The sequence below is a fragment of the Augochlora pura genome, chromosome 8 (genome assembly GCF_028453695.1).
Source record: "Augochlora pura isolate Apur16 chromosome 8, APUR_v2.2.1, whole genome shotgun sequence".
NCBI lineage: Eukaryota > Metazoa > Arthropoda > Insecta > Hymenoptera > Halictidae > Augochlora > Augochlora pura.
The window spans coordinates 2,066,481-2,087,324 of NC_135779.1; the positions used below are offsets into that span (position 1 = coordinate 2,066,481).

General features: G+C 35.5%; 5 protein-coding genes across 9 annotated transcripts; 2 read left to right on the forward strand and 3 right to left on the reverse strand.

Annotated features, from left to right (window-relative positions):
• The first annotated feature begins 70 nt into the window (after positions 1-70).
• On the forward strand, positions 71-4,265 carry LOC144473993 (U6 small nuclear RNA (adenine-(43)-N(6))-methyltransferase). 2 transcript variants are annotated; one of them, XM_078188380.1, is made up of 7 exons: positions 71-750; positions 824-1,043; positions 1,113-1,253; positions 1,320-1,674; positions 1,753-1,951; positions 2,026-2,735; positions 4,142-4,265. In XM_078188380.1, the coding sequence occupies exons 1-6, from the start codon at positions 646-648 to the stop codon at positions 2,548-2,550; spliced, it is 1,545 nt and encodes a 514-aa protein (XP_078044506.1). In that variant the 5' UTR covers positions 71-645; the 3' UTR covers positions 2,551-2,735; positions 4,142-4,265. The 2 variants fall into 2 exon arrangements, with proteins under 2 accessions (XP_078044506.1, XP_078044507.1); XM_078188381.1 differs by having other exon boundaries at positions 2,026-2,721.
• Clu (clustered mitochondria protein homolog) lies at positions 3,498-16,187 on the reverse strand. Of its 2 annotated transcripts, XM_078188378.1 has the most exons (17): positions 15,881-16,186; positions 10,881-11,194; positions 10,383-10,805; positions 9,934-10,300; positions 9,675-9,811; positions 9,058-9,338; positions 8,848-8,974; positions 8,597-8,771; positions 8,317-8,519; positions 8,108-8,249; positions 7,784-7,989; positions 7,486-7,692; positions 7,202-7,300; positions 6,727-7,071; positions 6,392-6,664; positions 6,081-6,206; positions 3,498-5,995 (listed from the first exon to the last, which is right to left on the reverse strand). In XM_078188378.1, exons 1-17 carry the CDS (start codon positions 15,969-15,971, stop codon positions 5,282-5,284), a joined length of 4,230 nt encoding a protein of 1,409 aa, XP_078044504.1. In that variant the 5' UTR covers positions 15,972-16,186; the 3' UTR covers positions 3,498-5,281. The 2 variants fall into 2 exon arrangements, with proteins under 2 accessions (XP_078044504.1, XP_078044505.1); XM_078188379.1 differs by lacking the exon at positions 3,498-5,995 and having other exon boundaries at positions 6,194-6,299; positions 15,881-16,187.
• On the forward strand, positions 15,304-17,665 carry Denr (density-regulated protein). 2 transcript variants are annotated; one of them, XM_078188384.1, is made up of 6 exons: positions 15,304-15,324; positions 16,625-16,748; positions 16,858-16,942; positions 17,022-17,201; positions 17,272-17,411; positions 17,495-17,665. In XM_078188384.1, the coding sequence occupies exons 2-6, from the start codon at positions 16,647-16,649 to the stop codon at positions 17,537-17,539; spliced, it is 552 nt and encodes a 183-aa protein (XP_078044510.1). In that variant the 5' UTR covers positions 15,304-15,324; positions 16,625-16,646; the 3' UTR covers positions 17,540-17,665. The 2 variants fall into 2 exon arrangements, with proteins under 2 accessions (XP_078044510.1, XP_078044509.1); XM_078188383.1 differs by lacking the exon at positions 15,304-15,324 and adding an exon at positions 16,372-16,491 and having other exon boundaries at positions 17,495-17,664.
• Positions 17,569-18,513, reverse strand: Crcp (CGRP receptor component). Of its 2 annotated transcripts, none has more exons than XM_078188385.1 (3): positions 18,228-18,513; positions 17,861-18,131; positions 17,569-17,781 (listed from the first exon to the last, which is right to left on the reverse strand). In XM_078188385.1, exons 1-3 carry the CDS (start codon positions 18,233-18,235, stop codon positions 17,674-17,676), a joined length of 387 nt encoding a protein of 128 aa, XP_078044511.1. In that variant the 5' UTR covers positions 18,236-18,513; the 3' UTR covers positions 17,569-17,673. The 2 variants fall into 2 exon arrangements, with proteins under 2 accessions (XP_078044511.1, XP_078044512.1); XM_078188386.1 differs by having other exon boundaries at positions 17,861-18,144.
• A 289-nt stretch (positions 18,514-18,802) lies between these two features.
• LOC144474115 (enoyl-CoA hydratase domain-containing protein 3, mitochondrial) lies at positions 18,803-20,539 on the reverse strand. Its single transcript, XM_078188666.1, has 6 exons — positions 20,247-20,539; positions 20,020-20,106; positions 19,744-19,914; positions 19,456-19,643; positions 19,190-19,350; positions 18,803-19,115 (listed from the first exon to the last, which is right to left on the reverse strand). The coding sequence occupies exons 1-6, from the start codon at positions 20,280-20,282 to the stop codon at positions 18,886-18,888; spliced, it is 873 nt and encodes a 290-aa protein (XP_078044792.1). The 5' UTR covers positions 20,283-20,539; the 3' UTR covers positions 18,803-18,885.
• Positions 20,540-20,844: the final 305 nt, after the last annotated feature.

A 20,844-nucleotide genomic window follows, 5' to 3' on the forward strand; every position in this document is an offset into this window, starting at 1 on the left:
CCTGTATGTATGTACATATAGAGCATCTATTTTCGGTGACTGGTCTGAAGTGTGCTGTAGAGTGGTGAAGAGGTGACCTCACGAATGGGATTGGATGATGCCAATAGATTCCAATGGCAATTTCGAATGGCACATTTGGTGACCGATGTTGACCAGCACTGGTCAGTATTTATGGCTGACCGGTCTGTTCACTGTCACTTTCGAACAGTTTCCAGAAAATTGTTCTGCATTTAGACCCAAACTACGCTTATGACACACACTACTGCTGGTGTGAACATTAACAGACATCACTTGCCCTTAATTAGCCTTAACTTTAATCGGACGATGGTCTATTGCTCTAGAGACATTACAGATTAAAAAAAATGATTTCTATTTGTTGTTGCCATCGATCGACAATTGCATAAACGATGACTTTATACATATGTACATTGTAAAAATATCGAACAATCAGTTACTGTTATTTTTGTTTACCAATTAGTATACACTGGAGCTGCACGTTTGTTTTGATAGTGTATGAATTGTACATGTTTCTACGTTTTCACGAAAATGAGAATTTCTCTGTAATAAGGACCTGTAGGTTTTAGAGTTTTCGTGTTATCTAACATTTAGGAACGTTACTACCCGAAGTACTGAAATTTTGATAAAATGTCCTTAAGAAAATTTATGCATCCTAGAAATAAATATAAAAAGATACCAGATTTTAAACAACTTGCATTATTGTATCCAGAATTTCGTAATGTTGCAAATATAGTAAGCGAATTATATGTTCAAATGATGTTTTATTCACATGTCAAATATATTCATGTTTTGAACTCATTTTTAGGATTTGACTGGCAAAGTAAAACTTGACTTTAAAAACGAAGAGTGTTTACGAGTACTTACAGAAGTATTGTTGAAGCATGACTTTAATTTAGACGTGAAAATACCTCCAAATAAATTGGTACCAACATTACCATTACGTTTGAATTATGTGTTATGGATTGAAGATTTAATAAATCATTCATCTCTTTGTGAAATGAAAGACGCTATTGGCATAGATATTGGTATTTATGATAAATAAATTACAGTGTTTTGTCAGAAAATGTTCTAAATACTTATATTGGTTTTCATAGGGACTGGAGCAGTTTGCATATATCCTTTATTGTTTGCAAGGATGTATGGAAATCGAATGATTGGCACTGAGATCGATGAAATCAGTTTACAATCGAGTACTCAACTTGTTGAACATAATAATTTACAGCATTTGATAGATGGTAATAATAGCTTTAATTACTAGATAACTATCGTTTCCATGTTACTTGAATATTTAATGTTTGCAGTAAAGAAAGTAGATGGACAAACGGTCTTCAAAGACATTGTTAAGGAAGATGAAACTTATCACTTTACAATGTGTAATCCACCTTTTTTCGAAACAGAGGAAACAGAGAAAATTTCTAAACGTCTACCACCTAGAAATGCCCCAACTGGAAACCAGAACGAACTCACAATTCAAGGTGGTGAAAGATCATTTGTTGAACAAATAATAGACGAAAGTATAGAAATGGGAGAAAAAATAAAAATTTATACTGTAATGTTTGGTCGAAGAAGCAACTTGTTATTTTTATTAAAATTAATTAAAAAGAGAAACATAGAGAACTCTACCTGGACAGAATTTTGTCAGGGTCATACTAAACGGTAAATTCACTATTTCATCAAGTGGTGTTCCAATAAAACGGAAATGAAACTTTGTTCATTATTGAGTTTATTCTATAGGTGGGGATTGGCATGGACGCATTTATCAAAAGATGTAATTAACTTGACAAGTGCCCCTGTTATTAGGAAAAGTGGAGATTATATTGCAAAGCTGTTAAGAGAAAAACGCCCAACAGAGATACAATTTCCAATGGAGGATAAAATCCGTTCTCTTGATCACTTGATCGATTTCATAGAGGAATTAATGGATGAATTACATGTAATATGTAATCGACTTGCATTCTGCTATATTTGATCTATAAAATTGTAACTCGTATTCTATTTTCTGTGTAGGTTCGTATTCAAGAATTAAATTTGCCTATCGATGATTTCAATGGTTGGTCGTGTCAGTTAGTTGCAAAAAATGATTCCTGGTCGCATTCACGTCGAAGACGACGATTAGCTAAAAGAAAAATGAACCAAGAAGCAGATTGTGATAATGACGAAAAATCAAGCAAATGTGGTGGAAGAATTGCCGTCGACCAAACAGAAGATGATTCAAACTGTTCCAACACCAACGAACCTTTTTTAGTGTGTAACATTTTCATTGAACAGATTGAAAGTGAAGAAGAATTTGAAAGCAACAGCATAAGAATATCTTTGGTTTTTGAAAAAGGAAGCGGTGGCAGAAATGCTTTAGAGACATTTAAACAGTATTTAATAAACAAACTAGATATTAGAGACTGCTTACAAAAGCAACACACAGTGTTGTCACCGAAGAAGAGAAGGAAAAGGTTGAAGGGAAGCAATAGCAATAAGCGACCTAACAACGAGGATCAAAGCAGTGGTTCGTGTGAACAGAACGTGGAATCAACTTAAATTATGTCACATTCATTTGATTTGAAGTTATGTAAATTCATATATGCATATTGCATAATAAAACTCGTGAAAGGCGACGCTAAAATAATAAACATATTCATGAATTAAATAAAACATACAGTATAAGTGACACCAAGGGAAAAGGACAATCAAAGAGGAAGAGAACCAGAGGTAAAGGAAGAAAGGTGGGCTATTTATTTTTACCATTAGAGGTAGCACTTTGTCTTCATCATAGCGATACTATCATTTATGATGCTACTCATCGACTTTGTACCACAGATTGCTATAATTAGGTCTACTTATGGTATTTTAAAAAGTACAGTCCGTTTATAGACTGTGAAACATTATCATCACGCAGCGGTGAACGATTGAATTAAATTTCTGTCCTCTCAGAAGAATTTATTTACAGAATTTTCGATGAATCCTAACAATTTCAGGGTCAACATAATAATCTGAAAGTATAGAAATGTTCAAGAGACTCTTCTGCGTCTAGGTATACTATACAAAAAGCTTTATTTAAATATACAGATATGGAAATTCAAAAGTAGCTCCCTTTGTGACAATTGACGCTGCTTGTGGTATATTTTTGAAATATAGTTGAGGGTTTCGTACAGCGTCAAACCATATACTGACACAAAATTCAAATTGCTGAACCAATTATCAACTGCAAATAATAGTTAGAATCATTAGATGGCACCGCTATGCATTTCAAAGGGGTATTTACTCTGTCGATAAATTTGTTTAATAATTTGAGCGTGTCCCTACGCTCACGTGTGAGATGGCGCTACTCGGACTTCTGAACGAAATGCGGAAAAATTACAAAACGGAAAAACGTGAATAATTATTAACGACGTGTGTGTGTATTACACATAGTTAAATCGTTCATTTATGTTCCTTACAAAATGATTTATTTGACGCATCGACTCGATAAAGTTACTTCACAGGTAGTATATGTAAATCAAGTATTTAACTTTATTTATAATCAATAGTTCTTATTAACTAGTATTTTTTATCATACATTTTGACTAACAATCGCAATATAATGTTCCATGTTATAAGGTATATGAATAGTTTAAACAGAAACTACACGGCATGTCCATTCATCCGTCTTTTGTTATTCTTAAAAACATAACTGATATATAAAACACAAAATAGTGTCTCTTTCAAAGTTAAAACAGTTTTATATCAACTGAAATTGACTTTGCTCGAAACAAAATTTGAACACGAGACTTCATCCGTCGCATCCGTTCTCCCAACGGACACTCATTGACATGATTCAAGAACAGAACATTGTAGATTAACATTCAAGTAACAGTTGATTTTTCTTCTTACAATTATAGTACTAACTGCGGTACCTCTAGTAGTTAATAGTAAATTGACGCTACTTTTATAATAACATGACTAATGAGCTGTTTCCAATAACTTTTTATCAACGATCATGAATGTAACAATGCATTCATCTGTCATTGTACCATGGCCTTGCTGCCACCAATAGTTTCTTTAGAAATTTTATTATTAAAATGTCTAAAGACTCTTTTATTATTAACTGGAAAGAAAATATTTTTAAAGCTTAATACACAATTCCTTTCAGATTCAACTCTTTTTGCATTGGAACAAATTTGAAGAAAATGGAAGAAAACGGAAGAAGATGAAAGAAAGTGGAAGAAAATGAAAGAAAATGGAATAAAGTTTTAAGATATGATGTAAGCAACGAGACACTAATAAATAATAAACTGCTCTTGTCGAATGCAATACAAATACTCGTACTTTTCGCAAGCCACCTATTGGTTTAAAAGATTTTTATAAGATACTTTGAATCGGTGAAAATTTGTCAAAGATATGTATCCGTGTATTTGAGTTGTAGTCAACAAGTTCATATCTACTTTCATAACTAGATCGATTGATGGCAACTAGAATAGTAAAATGACAGCGATGTCTAAATGGCACAAAACAGTGATCTCAAATATGCGCTAATAAAATAGATTATCGAAAACGTACAAAAAAAGAAAAAAAAGAAAACGATCGACTTATATTCTATGATAATAAACGTCTATTAATTTGTTTTATAGAAATCGTTGTACCGATTGATTCTTTTCGGCACCTCGCGTTTCGCTTTGAGTTTAGCAACACTTGTGTAGTACGTTCGAGCTGATACTAATTATTATTTTGTCGATTAGTAGAAGAGTAACGTGGTGGGTAATACCGTTAGCCTTTGTTGTCACGAAGTACGATTAATTGAGCTTTCGAGAAATCAAGTTCATTATACCATGAAAATTCATGGTAAAATTTCGTTGAAATTTGTAAGCCAACTAAACCACCGCAGTGACAATTTTATAAGAATTGTTTTTTTTTTGCCGTTTTGAATTATTTACACAAATGATAATTGGTAATCCAGCTTTACTATGTAGTCGTAAATTATCAGTCAAAGAAATTCTGCGGCTGACGTAAAATCGAGAACCGGGAGTGTTCAATTATTAAATGGTTCTCAGAAAACTTTGCTTAACAACGATGCACCATGGAAGGGATCGTGCCTAGCAGCAGCATGTTGCAAACATATGCAATACAGTGAACAATACTCGGGCCGCTTTATCAAGCAAACAATGCCATTTTATCCCACTTAATTTTGCATCCCGTACACGCGTTGCTCTTAAGAAGACTGGACGCGGGCAGAGAAAAACTAGGACTCTGAGAAAGAACTACTAAGTATCATTGTATCCACGTTAAAACGAGCTCAACTCTCTGCAACTACTGGTTCTAACATAGTGTTGTTCTCCTCCAACTTCTTCGATTCAACTTGCTGCACTTCGATCTTCTCTATTTTTTTGTTCTCTTTCTCCTCTTTCTTGTCTTTGTCTTCTTTTTTACCCTCCTTCTCGTTTTTCTTATTCTCTTTCTCTTCTTTCTTGTTCTCTTTCTCGTTCTTCTTATTCTCGTTTTGAATAGCCTTCGTCTCCCCGTCAGGAGTTTGTTCCTTCTGTCTCTTTTCTATCTCCGCTTTAAAGTTTTCTATATCCTGCTGACTAATTTGAACAAATAGGATGCCATTGATCACGTTCAGCATGTCAAGTACCGAGCCCATGCTCGGCGGCTGTACCTGAATCGGCGGTAAACTAACACCCGACTTTCCCGTATAAATTTCATTCATCTTTTTTTGCAAAACAACCGCCTGCTGTGTCAGATGTCTCAAGCAGTCGCTGCTCTCTTTGGTTTTCTCATGATCCTCGCCCAACTGTTGTTTGTATATAGCGTAAGTCTCTTTCTCGTTGTTCAGGGCAGCGCGGAAATCACCCATACACGACTGAGTTCTCGCGACCAGATGATACGACACAGCGACTTTCAAGGATCGTGAGCCATAGTATCGGAGGTTCAAAGCCAACGCGTGCTCCAAAAAGCGAAGTGACAATTCGTATTCACCGACAGCGTGGAGTATCAACGAGATATTGCTCTAAACCAACGATCAAAATAATACTATGTAACGAAACAAACCTTGGCAGGTCATTCAGTATCAGAAATTTTTAAAGTTTACTTACATCGAGTAGCGCTACTTCAGGATGATCTTCACCGCAAACTAATAAGGCTAGGTAACGTGCTCTATACAGTAACCTCAGCGAGACAGAAACTTGACCGTTCGCGAAAGAGTACTGTGCAAGATGGATCTTTAAAAAGAAATACATCGAGAGATGTGTTGAATATTGTTATGCTTATATGATCGATATCGTTATTGACACAATCAAAGTAATCGAAACAATCTAAAAAAATCATCAAATGGTTTACTCTCTGTGCCATGAGCATCGAATCTGACAAGGAGAACCAGATTCAAATTTCTGGCTGCAACACTTACGTATTCGGTTATAGTGTACGGATGATCAATTCCATTAACTCTTTCTGACATTAACACTGCTTTCTGTTGAGTAGCAAGAGCTTCTCCATGGTCACCCATTATATAGTTCAGTCGAGCGAGCATCCTCAGACACTGTGCAATTTCTGGGTGCATGGCCCCATACACATTATTTAGGAGATTCAATGCCTCGCTTATCAATTCGTAGCCATCTTTCAAGTATCCTTGTTGGATTTTGCTTTGACCAGTTGTATAAAAATTGTATGCATCGCTAGCCTGAAAGAAAATCAATTTAAAGATCCCATATCATTGTTTTCTAATTAAAATCTATTACTTACCCTAGGATTGATATGCTTCACAACAGGGAATATATTAAGTATATCTTCTTCGAAGAATGTGGCTCTGTTTTTGTTCTCGAAGTTATATTCACGCAATAATATTTGTATACCAGTCTTTATGCAGAAGCCGCGAAGCAATGATATTTTTTGAAGATGAAAATGATCTATTGTGGTATCCAGCGACTCCGGACAGGGCGTTTCCCAGTCGTAGTAGCTCTTCAGATCAGCCTTAATTTGCTGCCAGAGAGATTTAGGTGTCAGGGAAGCCCATTCGACCTCGGACTGTTGGGGGCCGTTATTTCTACCTTTTCTTTTATTTCGCCGCTTTGCAGTCTTACTTTGAAGCTAAAACCGGCAATTATATAAATTTTCATCAAGTAAAGTATTTTCTTTGTTCGGGACTATTTTTATCTTATAGTCAGGCAAATGAAACGAATAAATCTGACGCAGAATTTTTAGATTAATATCGACGTACCTCTTCGAGATTTTGTTGTGGATGAATGATTTGTGCAGAAGACAATAAACAGTTTAAGAAATGACTAATCGAGGCCGAAAGACTCATTAATTCTGTACCCTGAAAGATAAATGAATAAACGATTTTGTTCAGAGAAATAAAAAAGTAATCAAATACAATTATAGTGTACATGCAACAGAGTTCTCATTATCCGACTTCCATTAATTCTGTCTTGGTTACGAGCATGTCCAAACATGCCGGATAATCGGAATTCTACTGTACGTACATATTTTCAAATAGTATACCTGCATGTAAAATGTAAAAATGTGTTTAGCTGAGCGCAAGAGAAGTTCCGAAACAGCAATACGGTTAAGATACTGCAACTGTGGTACTGCAGCTAACATAGCAGCTAGTTTACCAAGATAACGCACATTTATACCTCTGCCATGTAAAGCTTCTACCAGTGTATTGCCATCCATTGCTGCAGCCGTATGATCCAAACATTCCCGAATCTGAGACAGGTACACAATTTTTTAAATAGATATAATATTACTGTGCGGATATGTGTAACTGAGATAAGCGAAGTCTGAAGGTATAGCTTACAAATGTAGGAATCTGTACAGTCAATAAAAAGTCAGCGGCGTCCTGCACCAGCTGCTTTTGTTTCTTTAAATCAGGACCATTTGAATCCGGGTGTTTTACGCCCGGAGAAAAAACGTCCGGATTAAATCTGACGTCGAACTCAGCTTCTCGCAAGCTACCAACTGCTGCTGCTGCTCTGCGTACTATTTCTTTCGTGCTTTCTTCCACTATAAATGAACCATTAGAAATGTAAAATCATTTTCAAATCGAGAGATTCTACGCATAGCCCTCTATCGAGACTCATCGCGATAACTTCTTTTCTAAATACGTAATGAAATTACTCACATTCTTGCTTCTCTCCTCCACTAATAGAGACGGTAACACTTTCCAAAATTTTTTTGGCTTCGTCTACTTCTATAAGCGATTGGGTCGAATCCTCTTTGTTACTATCCACTGCAATGGCATTCAATTCCTCTTTCTTATCCTCCTAAAAACCAATGGCAAACTTCAACAGTAGATTCGCTTGTGTACGATCTCAAAACACAATACAGTACCTTAGCTGTTGGTTCCTTCTCTTTTTGCACCCTTCTAGCAGATGTGAGTTGTTGAAGATGAACGGCGGCGTGTTTGATGAACTGAACGTATCTGGCTTCCACGAAAGAGTCGATCAATTCCTGACGAAGGCAAGCCAACCTATGCTTATGTTCAATTGGGAAACCCAATGCTCTAGCTTCTTTGCTCAGCTCCACAGATTCCACTGTAATAAAATATGACAGAGATAACAGTAGAAAATAGTGGTGTAAATATATATTATAAGTCTCTGTATTGACCTACATTTCAAAAAATTAACATCAGGAGGGAACGTTCTCAATAAATCCAGTACGTAATGTCGAGAATCGTTTCCGATAATACCCTTGCATTCTACACTACTGCAGAGTTCGACTTCTTCTCCAGCGTCATTAATAACTTTATGGGGAAGAATTTTCAACTGATGACCAGCTTTGTTTAACTGGAAAATACGATGCATAGAATAAGAGAAGTATTAATATACCACGCATAAAGAGAAATTTAGTTGAGTGTCTTACCAACTCGAGGTACTTGGAATGAGTGAGAACCGTTTTTCCAAAATCTATAGAACCATAAACTACCGACTGCTCTTGTTCGCGTTCCAAAATTCCTGGGATGATAGATTGTGCGGTGACACGATAGCCTCTGTGCAACGAAATAGTGACGATTATCACCATGAAAATCAAAAAGATGAAAAACCTATAGAGAAATAATTTATGTTGACAAACCTGTAGTCGATCACAACCGTGCCGAGTGTGTAAAGACCGGGCAAATCAACTGTTGCGTACACCCTGACACCTTGTAAGTCATTGCGAGGTGCGACAAAAGCGGCAGCATCACCGCCCAGCTCTTTGTAATGATCTCTTACGTCGAAGCCAAGAGAGAAGAATATATTATTCCATATGAACATCTGCATTTTCGCTTCCTCTCCAGGATTTATGGCCATCACGTTGCCGTCTATTACAGCTACCGCGCCGCGAGTCGCAGCGGCAACGAAATCACTGTGAACCTAAATCATTAGTCAATTACGGATTTCTGAATGTGTCTACGATAAAGCATGCTCGAAAAGAATTTTTGCAATTCCATAGAAAGCGTTAAACTTTACACTTCTTCTGTATCACGAATATATCTTTCGGTTTAGAATACTACAGAAAGGAGGATGCATAACATTAAAAATTAGAATATGGTATCATAGAGACTTGAAGCTTTAATTTAAACAAAACCATGATTTTATGATAGCTTTCAACGAAGTAGCAGTTGTTCAAAAAGTGACTATTTTTTGGGAAAAGATGATCAATGCTTTAATGATCTTATGGAATGTATATAAATATGAAGATTATCATACTTTGAAAATAGCACGTTCTCGAAGCAGTCTTTCGGGTAAGTTTTTGCGAGGTAACTCTCTTGTTGTCTGCAACTCTTCGTTCCAGTCTCTAGTTTGTCCGGGGATATGTTCTTCGTAGCCCAACTTGGAAGAGAAAGCTAGAGAAGGAAAATATTTTGAAAAATCAAAATATCACGTGATTTGTTAATTGCTACTAAAGAATCCCGTAAGGCCTTTATTATCGATATCATTGATATAGTATAGTTAAAACGAAACGTACTGTCCTCAGCACGTATTGCATCGATCGTATGTTCAATTTGAGGCGCGCTCCATGCGTACAGCTGATAAGGCGTGGCAACCCTTTCAAACGGATGCCTTTGCGTTCTCCTTCTTTGCATGGAAGCAAAACCCCGTTTAAAGGCCGGACTAAGTTGGTTCAGTAGCTCAATTAAGCTGTGACACAGATGACTTGGGGTCGCTGGTTTTGGATTAAACATTTCTTTTGTGGACTGATTAACAAAGAATCCCCTTGCACAGGCAGTCAGATAATACTGCTTGTCTTCTAGCGTTACCACATGTAAATATAACAAATCACCGTGAAGCTTTCTGTGGCCCGGTGGTGGATTCCACCCGGACGTTGTTAGAACCTGAAAGATATTATTGAATTAGTTGTACCGAATATCAACAATCTGTCAAATAGATATACATTTCGTGGATACTCGTGCATACTTTTAAACAGGGAGGACACTTTTGTTCTTTGGCTTGCGGTTGAAGGGGTAACAAAGGCCTATCTTTACAACCAGGTATAATGTAATCTGGTGGAGTACAGTCAACGGAGTCTGCCCTGCTCTTTTTCTTCTCAAGGATGTCACCGTTAGTAACAACGTTCAGGAACGATAAGCTGCTACATTCGACGCCGTTATATGCGTCTGCAGGGTCTACGGACTTCAATAAGTCTCGAACATGTCGGACATGTATGCGGGCTTCTCGCATCGTGTACGGCTCCTCCACTACTTTAATTATCGAACCTTCTTTTAACCCTTCGATGTTCTTCAACTCGGCAAAATTGTCCAACGTATTGCCGTCCAGTTGAAGAGAGAAGCAGGTACGATGGCAGGTATCCTCTCTGTCCATGAGTAACTGATGAATTTCCTGAAGGATTAACAAACAATTTATTTCTGTACTGACGTATAGCAATTCAAATGAAGTCACTTAAACAACTATTACCTGAACCAGTTCCATACTAGAGACTTGAATGTCGAATGGTTCTGCACCTGGGCTAACAATTTTAACGGTGAATCCCATGTCTTGAATGAAAACAACTTCTTGCTCGTTCCCAGCATCTTTCTCTTTGTCACCATCTGCTACTTTCTCACTTTTCTCATTCTTCTTGTCCTTTTCACTTTCATTCTCTTTCTCTTTTTCCTTCTCCTTTTCTTTCTCATTTCCTTCTTCTTTCGTGGCTTCGACTTCACCTTTCTCAACCACAGTTTTCGTGGTCATGCTTGTGCTTCCAGGCTCTTCTATGTTCTGCTTCAAATCTACAAATAATTTGTAAATCAACACTTTAGTTCTTGAGTCATTTCTGGCAGGATAAAAATCATTATACTAACATGTGTTATATTAATGGAAGAAAAGTCTATTAGTAATGCCTCTTAAATTACACCATTTTAATAACATTAAATGAATTAAGAAATTCGATTTAGAGAATGTTTCGTAAAAATATGTATCATTTCAATTTTCGTCTCTTGTTATATGTATAACATTTATTGAAATGAATCACGACAAAGTAGATGAATATTTTGCGATAGATGAGTTTTAATCATCTTTCCTAGGACTCGTCTACCGTGACAGGGGATATAAATAAGTGATGTTGCAAGATATGCTCCTGGAAACGAGGGTGCATTTTCGAGTAGATACGGTGGTGGGCATTCGTGGGGCTACCACTTGCATTCACCAATGCACTTATAAATAAACGGCAATGTAAATAGTCCGTACTCAAATGCCGTACTATTTTTATCGATACCATGTTTGCGATATACATCCATTTCAGGTGTACGCAGGATCTTGTGGACAACATTATTAATTACGATCGAGCGGACGGTCCGTTATCATTACTCATTCATGAATCTCCGTCACTACAATCGAAAGAGTTTCCAAAATTATTGTTGGACTATATAATAACATTTTGATTTCTTTATGTCCTGCATTTTTTATGTTGCAATACATCCATTGGCATAGGATGATTTTCAATTTACGACAATAACGTTAGATCTTTTTTACGATGTACCTAATGTAGGATTTGTAAATATTAGAATCAAGAAATCATATTTTTTGGCCACCAGGTAGCGAATATGAACAAAGTTAGATGGATAAAGTACATTACATATATAAATTAAAACAATACAAATTGTTTCGAAGGATAACTTCATTTATTATCACTTTTCATTCAATTAGATTTTCGTACATTTTGGTACAATATAATCAATTGTTTGTTATTCGGTATTTCGCTTGTTCGAATACTTATACGATATCTTAACCGGCTAGCTACTTTTTTATAATATTGTTAAAATGTATATATGTAAATTATGTAAAATGAAAATTTGCATATTACGTAAAATCAATATAGACATTATATCGATAGGACATCAAGTATTTAACAGAGAATAGTAACTAATAGAGATATGTACATGGATTCTGGTTTCAAGTGAAATATGAAAGGTTGTTCCCTTATATTTAAACCTTGGCACTGATATACGTATACCTTATCGGGTTCAATTTTTTCGTTAGGCAAAGAAAAAAATTCTTATCGTAGAAAATGAGAATCTTCGGTTGCGTCGGTATGGTGCATATTCATGTTTAATGCTCCGTATATGTTTATCTCCTGAACCTTACTTTATCGTATCGTTATCGCATAACCGTTTCACTATTTCATTTCGGATCTGTTCTCTATTTTCAATGTTTTTCTTATCGAGGTACGAGAGATAAGAAACGGAGCCGCGAAAGGAATTCGCCGGTAAGATCGCTTTATAAAAATGAAATCGATAAGAATATTTTTGGTTCATATATATAAGTTAACACTAATAAGAATCGAATTATAAACTAGCAGCTATTAACAACTTCAACCAAACATCATATTTTCATCACGCGGTGGTACATGGATAGTTTCCATAGTCACAGAGAACAGACGCGCTATTCCGTGCGCTTCGTGCATTCCAACAGTGGTCTTACCGCCGTTCATTGCCGCAACCCTGAAGTCCTAACCGCTAGTTAGCTTTATTAGCACATTAGTTGCGCGAAAGTAATTTCAGACAACTTCGAGATTTCTAATAATTCTTTTACTCTTACTGTAGAAGCTAGAGATGGATTTTGGGTTATTGCACCTACATGTATCATTGTAGACACTTTTCCTATCGTAGACAATACCCGTATTGCAGAAGACTTGGCTTAGATCAGGGGATATCAACTTATTGTTGTTTAGCAGATTACAAGTACTGTTCACTATAACTAGACCTGGCTCCAATCAACTCTACACCTCCTTGTAGTATGTTAATTTTTGCCTAGTTCTATGCTATACACGTTACGCTTCTCCAGAGTATAGGATTGATGTATCAGCACACAACTCAGGACCTCTGCCCTTGACAATGAATATTAGTCTAACATATAGATGTATCTTTACCCTGCACAGTAAACCTGATGTGAGAGACTAACTTTCCACCGATGACTAGGCACAGTGACTTTGGGCGACAAGATTTTCTCACTTTTGAACTTTGAGACAAATATCATCGCCTTAAGCAATTCTGGCTGCTATGCATCCATTTCTAGCCCTTCTCAGACTTTAACATCAAGCTCAGGCACAGTATAACCATCACCTTGCACTTTTAGTCAGCAATATACATATGTGCTAGGACCTTCAACTAGCCCTGTAGAGAAGTTGGAAGTGTAGTTAACATCTTAGCTGTTGATGGAGACTAACTCCATGAAGTGCAGCATCCAGCTAGTCTTGATCCAGGATCACTGAACACCGACAGTAGCGTTCGTATTGTATTGACTACGGTTCTTTTGATTATTCCGGTCGATCACATTCGTGGGACAATAAATAAATCTTGTCCAAGTGACAAATGCGAAAATATTTTTATTTTTAGCGTCCCTCTAATCACAATAAATCTATAAAGTACGAAGTACTTGACGTACTTTATTTTCATTTTTATATTCACTTTTACATCTCGGTTTCATTCGGTGATCAACATAACCTATTGAAACGATGTCACAATGATGAAATATTGTAAAGAACATATTCGATGTAACTAACGACAGAGAAGAATGGTCCTATCAATTGTCCTTTATTTAAAAACAATTTTGTAGGTATTGTCATGGTTGGGTTGTAGAAAAGTATAGTTCTTTTACGAGTTAAATAAGGTTACGTACATCAAGAGTAGCGCAATCTCGCAGATAAAGCGCGAAATAATACAATACATTTGAATACATGTCGCGAAAGTTTGAAGTTTGAATCGAGAAACAAATATCGAATTCGATACCGGTGATTGAGTTTCACTCGGTTCACAAATGTGACTCTGAAACGAAAGGTGGACTTGTTTTGAATATTATTCATAACATAATACATACGACAACATGCAAGATAGTAAATATAAAAAAGAATAATTAAGTCTGTAATCATACTGAACCTGTTACATTTATGTGAGCGACACCAAACTAAAAAATGCAAATCTGTCGAGGGAGACCATTCTCTAAAAAAATTCTTCGATATAGGAACGTATATTTAGGAATGTATGGTTATGCATTGTTCGTATTACGGACGATTAGTATAATTTAATACATATATTCATACATATAATACATATGCACGTCCGTATGGACTATCGTAACTGTGTTTTAGAATTACGCAATATTGTAGTACCAAAATCGAAAACGCAAGAAAATACACAAAAAACGCATCCATTATTTATAAGATTTGAGTACAGAAAATCGACAGTTAATTTCACTGCTCCGAAATTTACGCACGTGGGGTCATTAGCGTTCGCGTGCACGTGCTTTCCTCAGCTCGTTGCTCTATAAATAAAAGAAAAGGGTCTCGTGCCGATTGACACTGATTAATAACGCTAATGTTTTTTGAAATCACTAATTCTTTCTCAAATGGGCGTATTATCTTCCGGTAGACCGTTAAACACTGGCTTTTGGTTAGAAACCAATATTTATATTGTAATTATCACAAGAGATTTAAACTAACAGCCACTGTTACGAGGAAAATAATTTTTCTAAATCTTATGAAATTTAGTTTAAATTTACATCGTGATTCCTCAAATTCAAACATGTTATGTCGTTCATTCGGGGTAGAAGGATAGCATAATTGAACACACATTTTACGCGTCGTGTCGAAATGAAATGGTTATCAATGACAATAATAAGAATAATTTATCGAATAACGGAATAAAAACGAAAATTCGTAAACAAACCATGAAGAGGAGTAGAAAGCACACTGCACTTGGAATTTATATGGAAAGCGATAACATTAAAGTGAATTGGTACATTGGTTTCGCTACGTTTTGAAATCGAAAGATGAACGTGCAAAGAGAAATTTAGCATATAAGAGAGCAGATATACGGTTGGATTCCTCTTCCGAATCATGCACTCCAAAGGAACAGATTCGTAGGTAAGTAGAATTTGTAAGTTGTGTCGATCTCGTGATCTTGATAATGATTGAACGCGTCACGCGGAGCAAAGCGATGTTTAGAATATTGTAAGGAAATATCGGACATGAATTCGATGCAGCTTTAGACTCAAGAAGATGAAGTACGTCAAACGATGGTCTCGTGCATTCTTGTGTAACTACTTGCAAAACGTGCGGCAACAATATTGCGAAACCGGTCAGTCTTTAATAGTAGGTAGGTAATTGCGTGAGACTGTGAAAATTCGTCTGCTAGCACAGGCTCGCGTCTTCTGCTAGGTTCCCACCTCTGAAACTCGTGGTTCGCATATGACCCCACGATACATACTAGAGAGATTCGCGCAATTCGCGTGTTACATAACACACCAAGGGCCCGGCTTTTTGGCTGAGGCGGCATTGTTAAGGCACACGTTAAAGTGAACGGAACACGGTAACCTGACGATAGCCGAATCATTACATAATATTAACAAACGGCGGCATTTAACCTCGAAAAAAGGATCGTACCGAAGGGTGTAGGATTGAAAAATTACCGTGTACTAACCAGTAGCTGTTTGATCCTCATCACCGTTCAGCAGTGAGATTTTCGTGCTCCCATTTTCCGCGGAGGCCTCGATTTGTGCGCCCAGTGTCATCTTTCTCTGACGATTCTTTCCGAATTTTCACGCGACTATCAACTCACCCGGCACTGGCACGTTTCGTTCCGATCCTCTCAGCAACACGCACACACACTTTTCGGAAAGTCGCCCCGAACCGAAACGACGTTCGTCTCTTTTCGCGAGGCAGCACACCACAGCACACTAACTCCGGAACACACTACCGAGCCGCTTTTCTCTACTGCACGTGCATTTCGAACGAAGTACAAAGTCTAGTATGCATGATTGGTCTCTCGACTATGCTGCTTATCAAATCGACTTCATTGATTGGATTTCTCTGTCACGTGATCCACCCCTAATTTCCTTAACCTTCCCTCTTATTCGCTGTTGCCGCTGTAACCGCACCGCGTGTTCTACATACTGAACTTAAATCTTATCGAACTGTTTCGTCAATTGGCAGCAATTGTTCAAAATGGTGGTGCACACGGAACCAGAATTGAACGTTATTAAAGTCACTAGACAACGAATTTCTAACCTTATGTGCTATTCATTTAAATAGGTAACTGTTCGGAATGCGTATTTTGATAGATGTAGCGCAGTAATTTTCAAATATTTATAAGAAAATTAATAATATTCTGGACGAATTAAAGAGATGTTTACGTTTGCTTAAACTAGACATTTTTCGGTTTCAGAGTCAGGTTAGAGCGTCTAAGAATGTCGGCAGAAGAACAACCAGACTTACGTTTAGGACCTGATCCTACCGTCAGTTATCCGATTCAAGTACAATATTGTGGAAACTGTTCCCTTCCCATCGAGGTAAAATTTTCTTAGTCTAACACTATAGGTAGTTGTAATTTATATTGTGTGACAAGCTAAAGATATAAAAATATTTTTCAAAATCAATCTCTCTACCTTTGTGCTACAGTACTGTGAATATTATCCAGAATATGAAAAGTGCAAGCAATGGCTGGAAAGAAACTTACCGACGGAATTTGAGAAAGTAAAGTTAGGTAATTATAACAATTGTACATATAACAATTGATAATTATAACCTTTTTTCATTATTTAATAACCAATTGCACTACCAAGTTGAAGACAATACTACTGAAGCGGGTGGAGGTGAAGATGAAAAGAAAAGACAGAAACGTGGAGGCAAAGGCATGCTAAAAACTAAGAAGAAAGGAGACGTTCCTAAATTAGTGACTGTATCAAGAGCACCTAGAGGAAAGAAGAAATCTGTCACTGTTGTGACCGGACTTAGTACTTTTGGTAATATTTAGACAAATTTCTAATGAAATTTCTTCTACTACTGTACCCTAACTTTACAATTTATTTGCAGACATTGATTTAAAGGTAGCTGCAAAGTTTTTTGGTAGTAAATTTGCATGTGGCTCCAGTGTAACAGGAGACGATGAGATAGTTATACAGGGAGACGTAAAAGATGATCTATTGGAAGTGATTCCAGAAAAGTGGCCACAAGTAATAAATTCAACTGTTACTATCTACATGTACAACTGCAATTGTAAGATCTGTACACTCGATAATATTTAATTTATTTTCAGATCGATGAAGATTCTATCGGTGACCTTGGTGATCAGAAAAGATAATGGGTCAATAAAAACACTTACATGCACAATTGTATTTAATATCATACTATTTCCATGTTTATTATGAATAAAATGTACATAACATATATAAAATATTTTTAAAAAACTTATACAGATAAAATAGTTAAAACGTGTTATCCATCTTTCTCAACTTGCTCTCCTTCACCTAGACAATTTGCTATCACTTGAAGTAAAGCTTCAACTTCTTCGTCGGTCAAACGATCTTCACTGTCTTCCACAATCTATAAAAGTGCTTATGTATAGACAACTATTACATATGCTGTATTAATAATAATTTAAAGAAATCTGTGTACAACCTACCAGTTGTATTTCAAGAGGTGTTTTGGGGCACACGTTTAAAAGAGTTAACTTTTCACATTTAGTCAATTTGAAACATTCTACAGCTTTAAGAAAATCTTGAATCTTTTTTGGAGACTGCTTCTTACAAGAGGTGTCTTCCAAATATCGTATTGTTTGATAAGTTATAGTTGCCAATTGATTTTGCTTCATCTTCTGTTTCTTATTTGCTTTTATATTTTGTAACATATCTAGAACTTCGTAATTGCTTAAGTATGCTGAACATTCCTTGAGTCTGAAATGTGATACTTTAAAATCTTCATAATGGAAATTTGAACAAATATGCAATTTACAGAATAAGTATTGGCAAAAATCCTACGTTTCTACTTACACTTCCATGATGAATATATAAATTGAATTTATTACACCACAATTCCTTATAGCTTCAACAAAGAATACATTGCAATGTTCGAGGTTATGTATTCAAATGATCTACAACTGCTTCAGTGTGGAATATATATAAATGTACATATATGTATAGAAATTTGTTAACACATTTTTAATTATGATATTGTACGATAAAATTTACAGCAAAAAATATATTTAGCATCACACGTTCCACAATAAAATGGTAATGGTTTTATAAATCTATATAACACTTTAGATGGTGCGCTACCGGTAAAATAAATCGTATATGAAGCGCAGAATTTAAACTTCGCGCCTAAATAATGACGAAAATCAAAATAACTGTTGAACTTATAATTTAATTTTTATGAAACATAATCTAGCAACCTTAATAAATGTTGCTGAACCAACTGATCAATTTTTCGCTAATTAGGTGCTCTTATGTTATTACATAAGTAATTCACACATATTATATCGTTTGCGTAAATGAATTAAATTGTCAAATAATTACTAGTTTTAGTAATGAATAAGGTGATGTTCTTAATGAAAGGACACTTTTAATAAACCACAGTTATTTAATATATAAACGGAAGATAATAGGATTATTTAGAACATTTCGTATAAAACTTATCTTACATGTAAGATTAATTTTGTTCATAATCATGACTCCAGACAGGTCTTCTTTTTTCAATAAAACTTCTGATTCCTTCTTGGGCATCCTTCATTTTTAAATTATTGACCATTTTTTCAGTTCCCAGGAAATATGCAGTTGACACATCAAGATCCATTTGTTCATATAAAAACGTTTTCCCAATGTGTATGATTGAGCGGCTTTTTGTGTTTATAGCCGTAGTGATTTTATTAATTTCTTCTTCTGTGTTCAGATTATTATACACGGTATCATTAATTTGTATAACATTTTGGTAGTTAAGTTCCACATTGACTCACCAAGTTTGTCATTTGGCACTACCCTACTTACAAGACCAGCTTCATATGCTTCTCTTCCAGTTATGGGAACGCCTGTAAAAAGCATGTACATAGCTGTCTTTCTGGGTACATTTCGAACCAATGGAATACCAGGCGTAGAACAAAATATCCCAATATTAGCGCTAAAAAATAATTACACACAAATTAGAGTTAGAAAATGAGAACACATCTAATATAAAATAGCTTGTTCTTAAAGAAATATTTAACTCAACACTATATAGACATACCCTGGTGTAGAAAATGAACTTCTTTCAGTACAAATAGCAATATCACATGCAGCTACCAATTGGCAACCAGCTGCAGCAGCTAAACCATCAACAGCAGCTATTATGGGTACTGGACTCTGAGCAATTGAATTCATCAATTCTGAGCACCTTTCAAAGATTTCCTTGTGAAGCTTCCCATTATTAGGAGTCTAAACGACGCAAGCCAATCATTTCTCTGTGATAAACGTAAAAGCCTTACTACATTAACAAACCCCTATGGTGAGTCTGGTTCTTCTTTTGTTAACTAACCAATTCTTTCAAGTTATGTCCACCTGAAAATACACCTGGAGAAGACCTGATAACAATGGATCTGAGATTTTTATTATTTTCATCATTTTTAATATTTTCATAGAGCGACTTTATCATACTCATTGATAAAGAATTACGTGTTGCATGGTCATTTAATGTTAATGTTCGAACCTGATCATAAACATTAAAATAAATTAACATTGCATATTATATTACAAAGAAACGTTAGTAAAAAAAGTGTACAGAATACTATAAATTTCATTGTTCACCACTTACACCATCGTGTTCTGTTGCTATTAATTGTTTTCCTTCGGAGAACAGCAACCTATTAGTAGAAAATGTCCTTGTAATACATCGTCTAACCTGATAAACAATGCGTTTACGTTAATGACGAGAATGTAGTTGTTTTTAAAACTACTGAATTATTAAAACATTTAAAGTTATAAGTTACATAACCTTTTCTTTCACAACATATTTACGTAATAAAATAGATAATAGGATACCTGAGAGTAAGAAAAACCGTTTGTTAAGAATTTCATTGTATGGAATGTACAATATTTTCCAGTATAAACCACAAAAATTAAATGTTCACACTTTGCGAACTATTTTTTTTCGAGCTTCGAGCTGACTATCACAAATAAGTATGTATTTATCAAATGAGTGTAATACATATTTATAAATTTTACATACTCATTTGTCGCAATTTTTTATTCGAGAATTTTATTACAAATTAATGAACTTAATAATACAATCATCAAATGTGTTATCTAGAGTTCAGGACTTGACCCTTATCAGCCCTTATTCTACCTTTTTAAATTTCGTGAATTTGCGTGCATTGCGTAATCGAAATCGATAATCGATTATCGTACACGTTCGTCTTTCATTCAAGGAGCTTTTTTCTGCTCCCAATTCAAAAATATTAATTTTTATTTCGTAAAGATAAATTTATGTTGAAATTGAAGATAACATTTTGTTATATTAAAGACAATTGATTTAGATTAAAATAGAAACAAAAAATTTGTTCAAATTGGTCAAAGGTAGCTCTAAATAGCGAAAGTACAAAAACAATTGTTAATACAAATATTGTCTACAAAGACATAC

Bases quoted from the DNA above. Each gene is read 5' to 3' on its own strand.
- Clu (XM_078188378.1), bottom strand. From the start codon at position 15,971: ATGACACTGGGCGCACAAATCGAGGCCTCCGCGGAAAATGGGAGCACG. The intron at 9,812-9,933 runs GTACGTTTCGTT...TTCCTTCTCTAG, and splicing joins TGCAATACGTGCTGAGGACA to CTTTCTCTTCCAAGTTGGGC. The intron at 8,250-8,316 runs GTACTGTATTGT...ATTGGTTTTTAG, and splicing joins AGAAGGAACCAACAGCTAAG to GAGGATAAGAAAGAGGAATT.
- LOC144473993 (XM_078188380.1), top strand. From the start codon at position 646: ATGTCCTTAAGAAAATTTATGCATCCTAGAAATAAATATAAAAAGATA. The intron at 1,044-1,112 runs GTATTTATGATA...TGGTTTTCATAG, and splicing joins CGCTATTGGCATAGATATTG to GGACTGGAGCAGTTTGCATA. The intron at 1,254-1,319 runs GTAATAATAGCT...TAATGTTTGCAG, and splicing joins TTTACAGCATTTGATAGATG to TAAAGAAAGTAGATGGACAA.
- LOC144474115 (XM_078188666.1), bottom strand. From the start codon at position 20,282: ATGAAATTCTTAACAAACGGTTTTTCTTACTCTCAG. The intron at 19,644-19,743 runs GTTAGTTAACAA...TGCGTCGTTTAG, and splicing joins GACATAACTTGAAAGAATTG to ACTCCTAATAATGGGAAGCT. The intron at 19,116-19,189 runs GTGAGTCAATGT...ATCTGAACACAG, and splicing joins AGTGCCAAATGACAAACTTG to AAGAAGAAATTAATAAAATC.
- Crcp (XM_078188385.1), bottom strand. The intron at 17,782-17,860 runs GTAGGTTGTACA...GCACTTTTATAG, and splicing joins CACCTCTTGAAATACAACTG to ATTGTGGAAGACAGTGAAGA.
- Denr (XM_078188384.1), top strand. From the start codon at position 16,647: ATGTCGGCAGAAGAACAACCAGACTTACGTTTAGGACCTGATCCTACC. The intron at 16,749-16,857 runs GTAAAATTTTCT...TTTGTGCTACAG, and splicing joins ACTGTTCCCTTCCCATCGAG to TACTGTGAATATTATCCAGA. The intron at 17,202-17,271 runs GTAATATTTAGA...ATTTATTTGCAG, and splicing joins GACCGGACTTAGTACTTTTG to ACATTGATTTAAAGGTAGCT.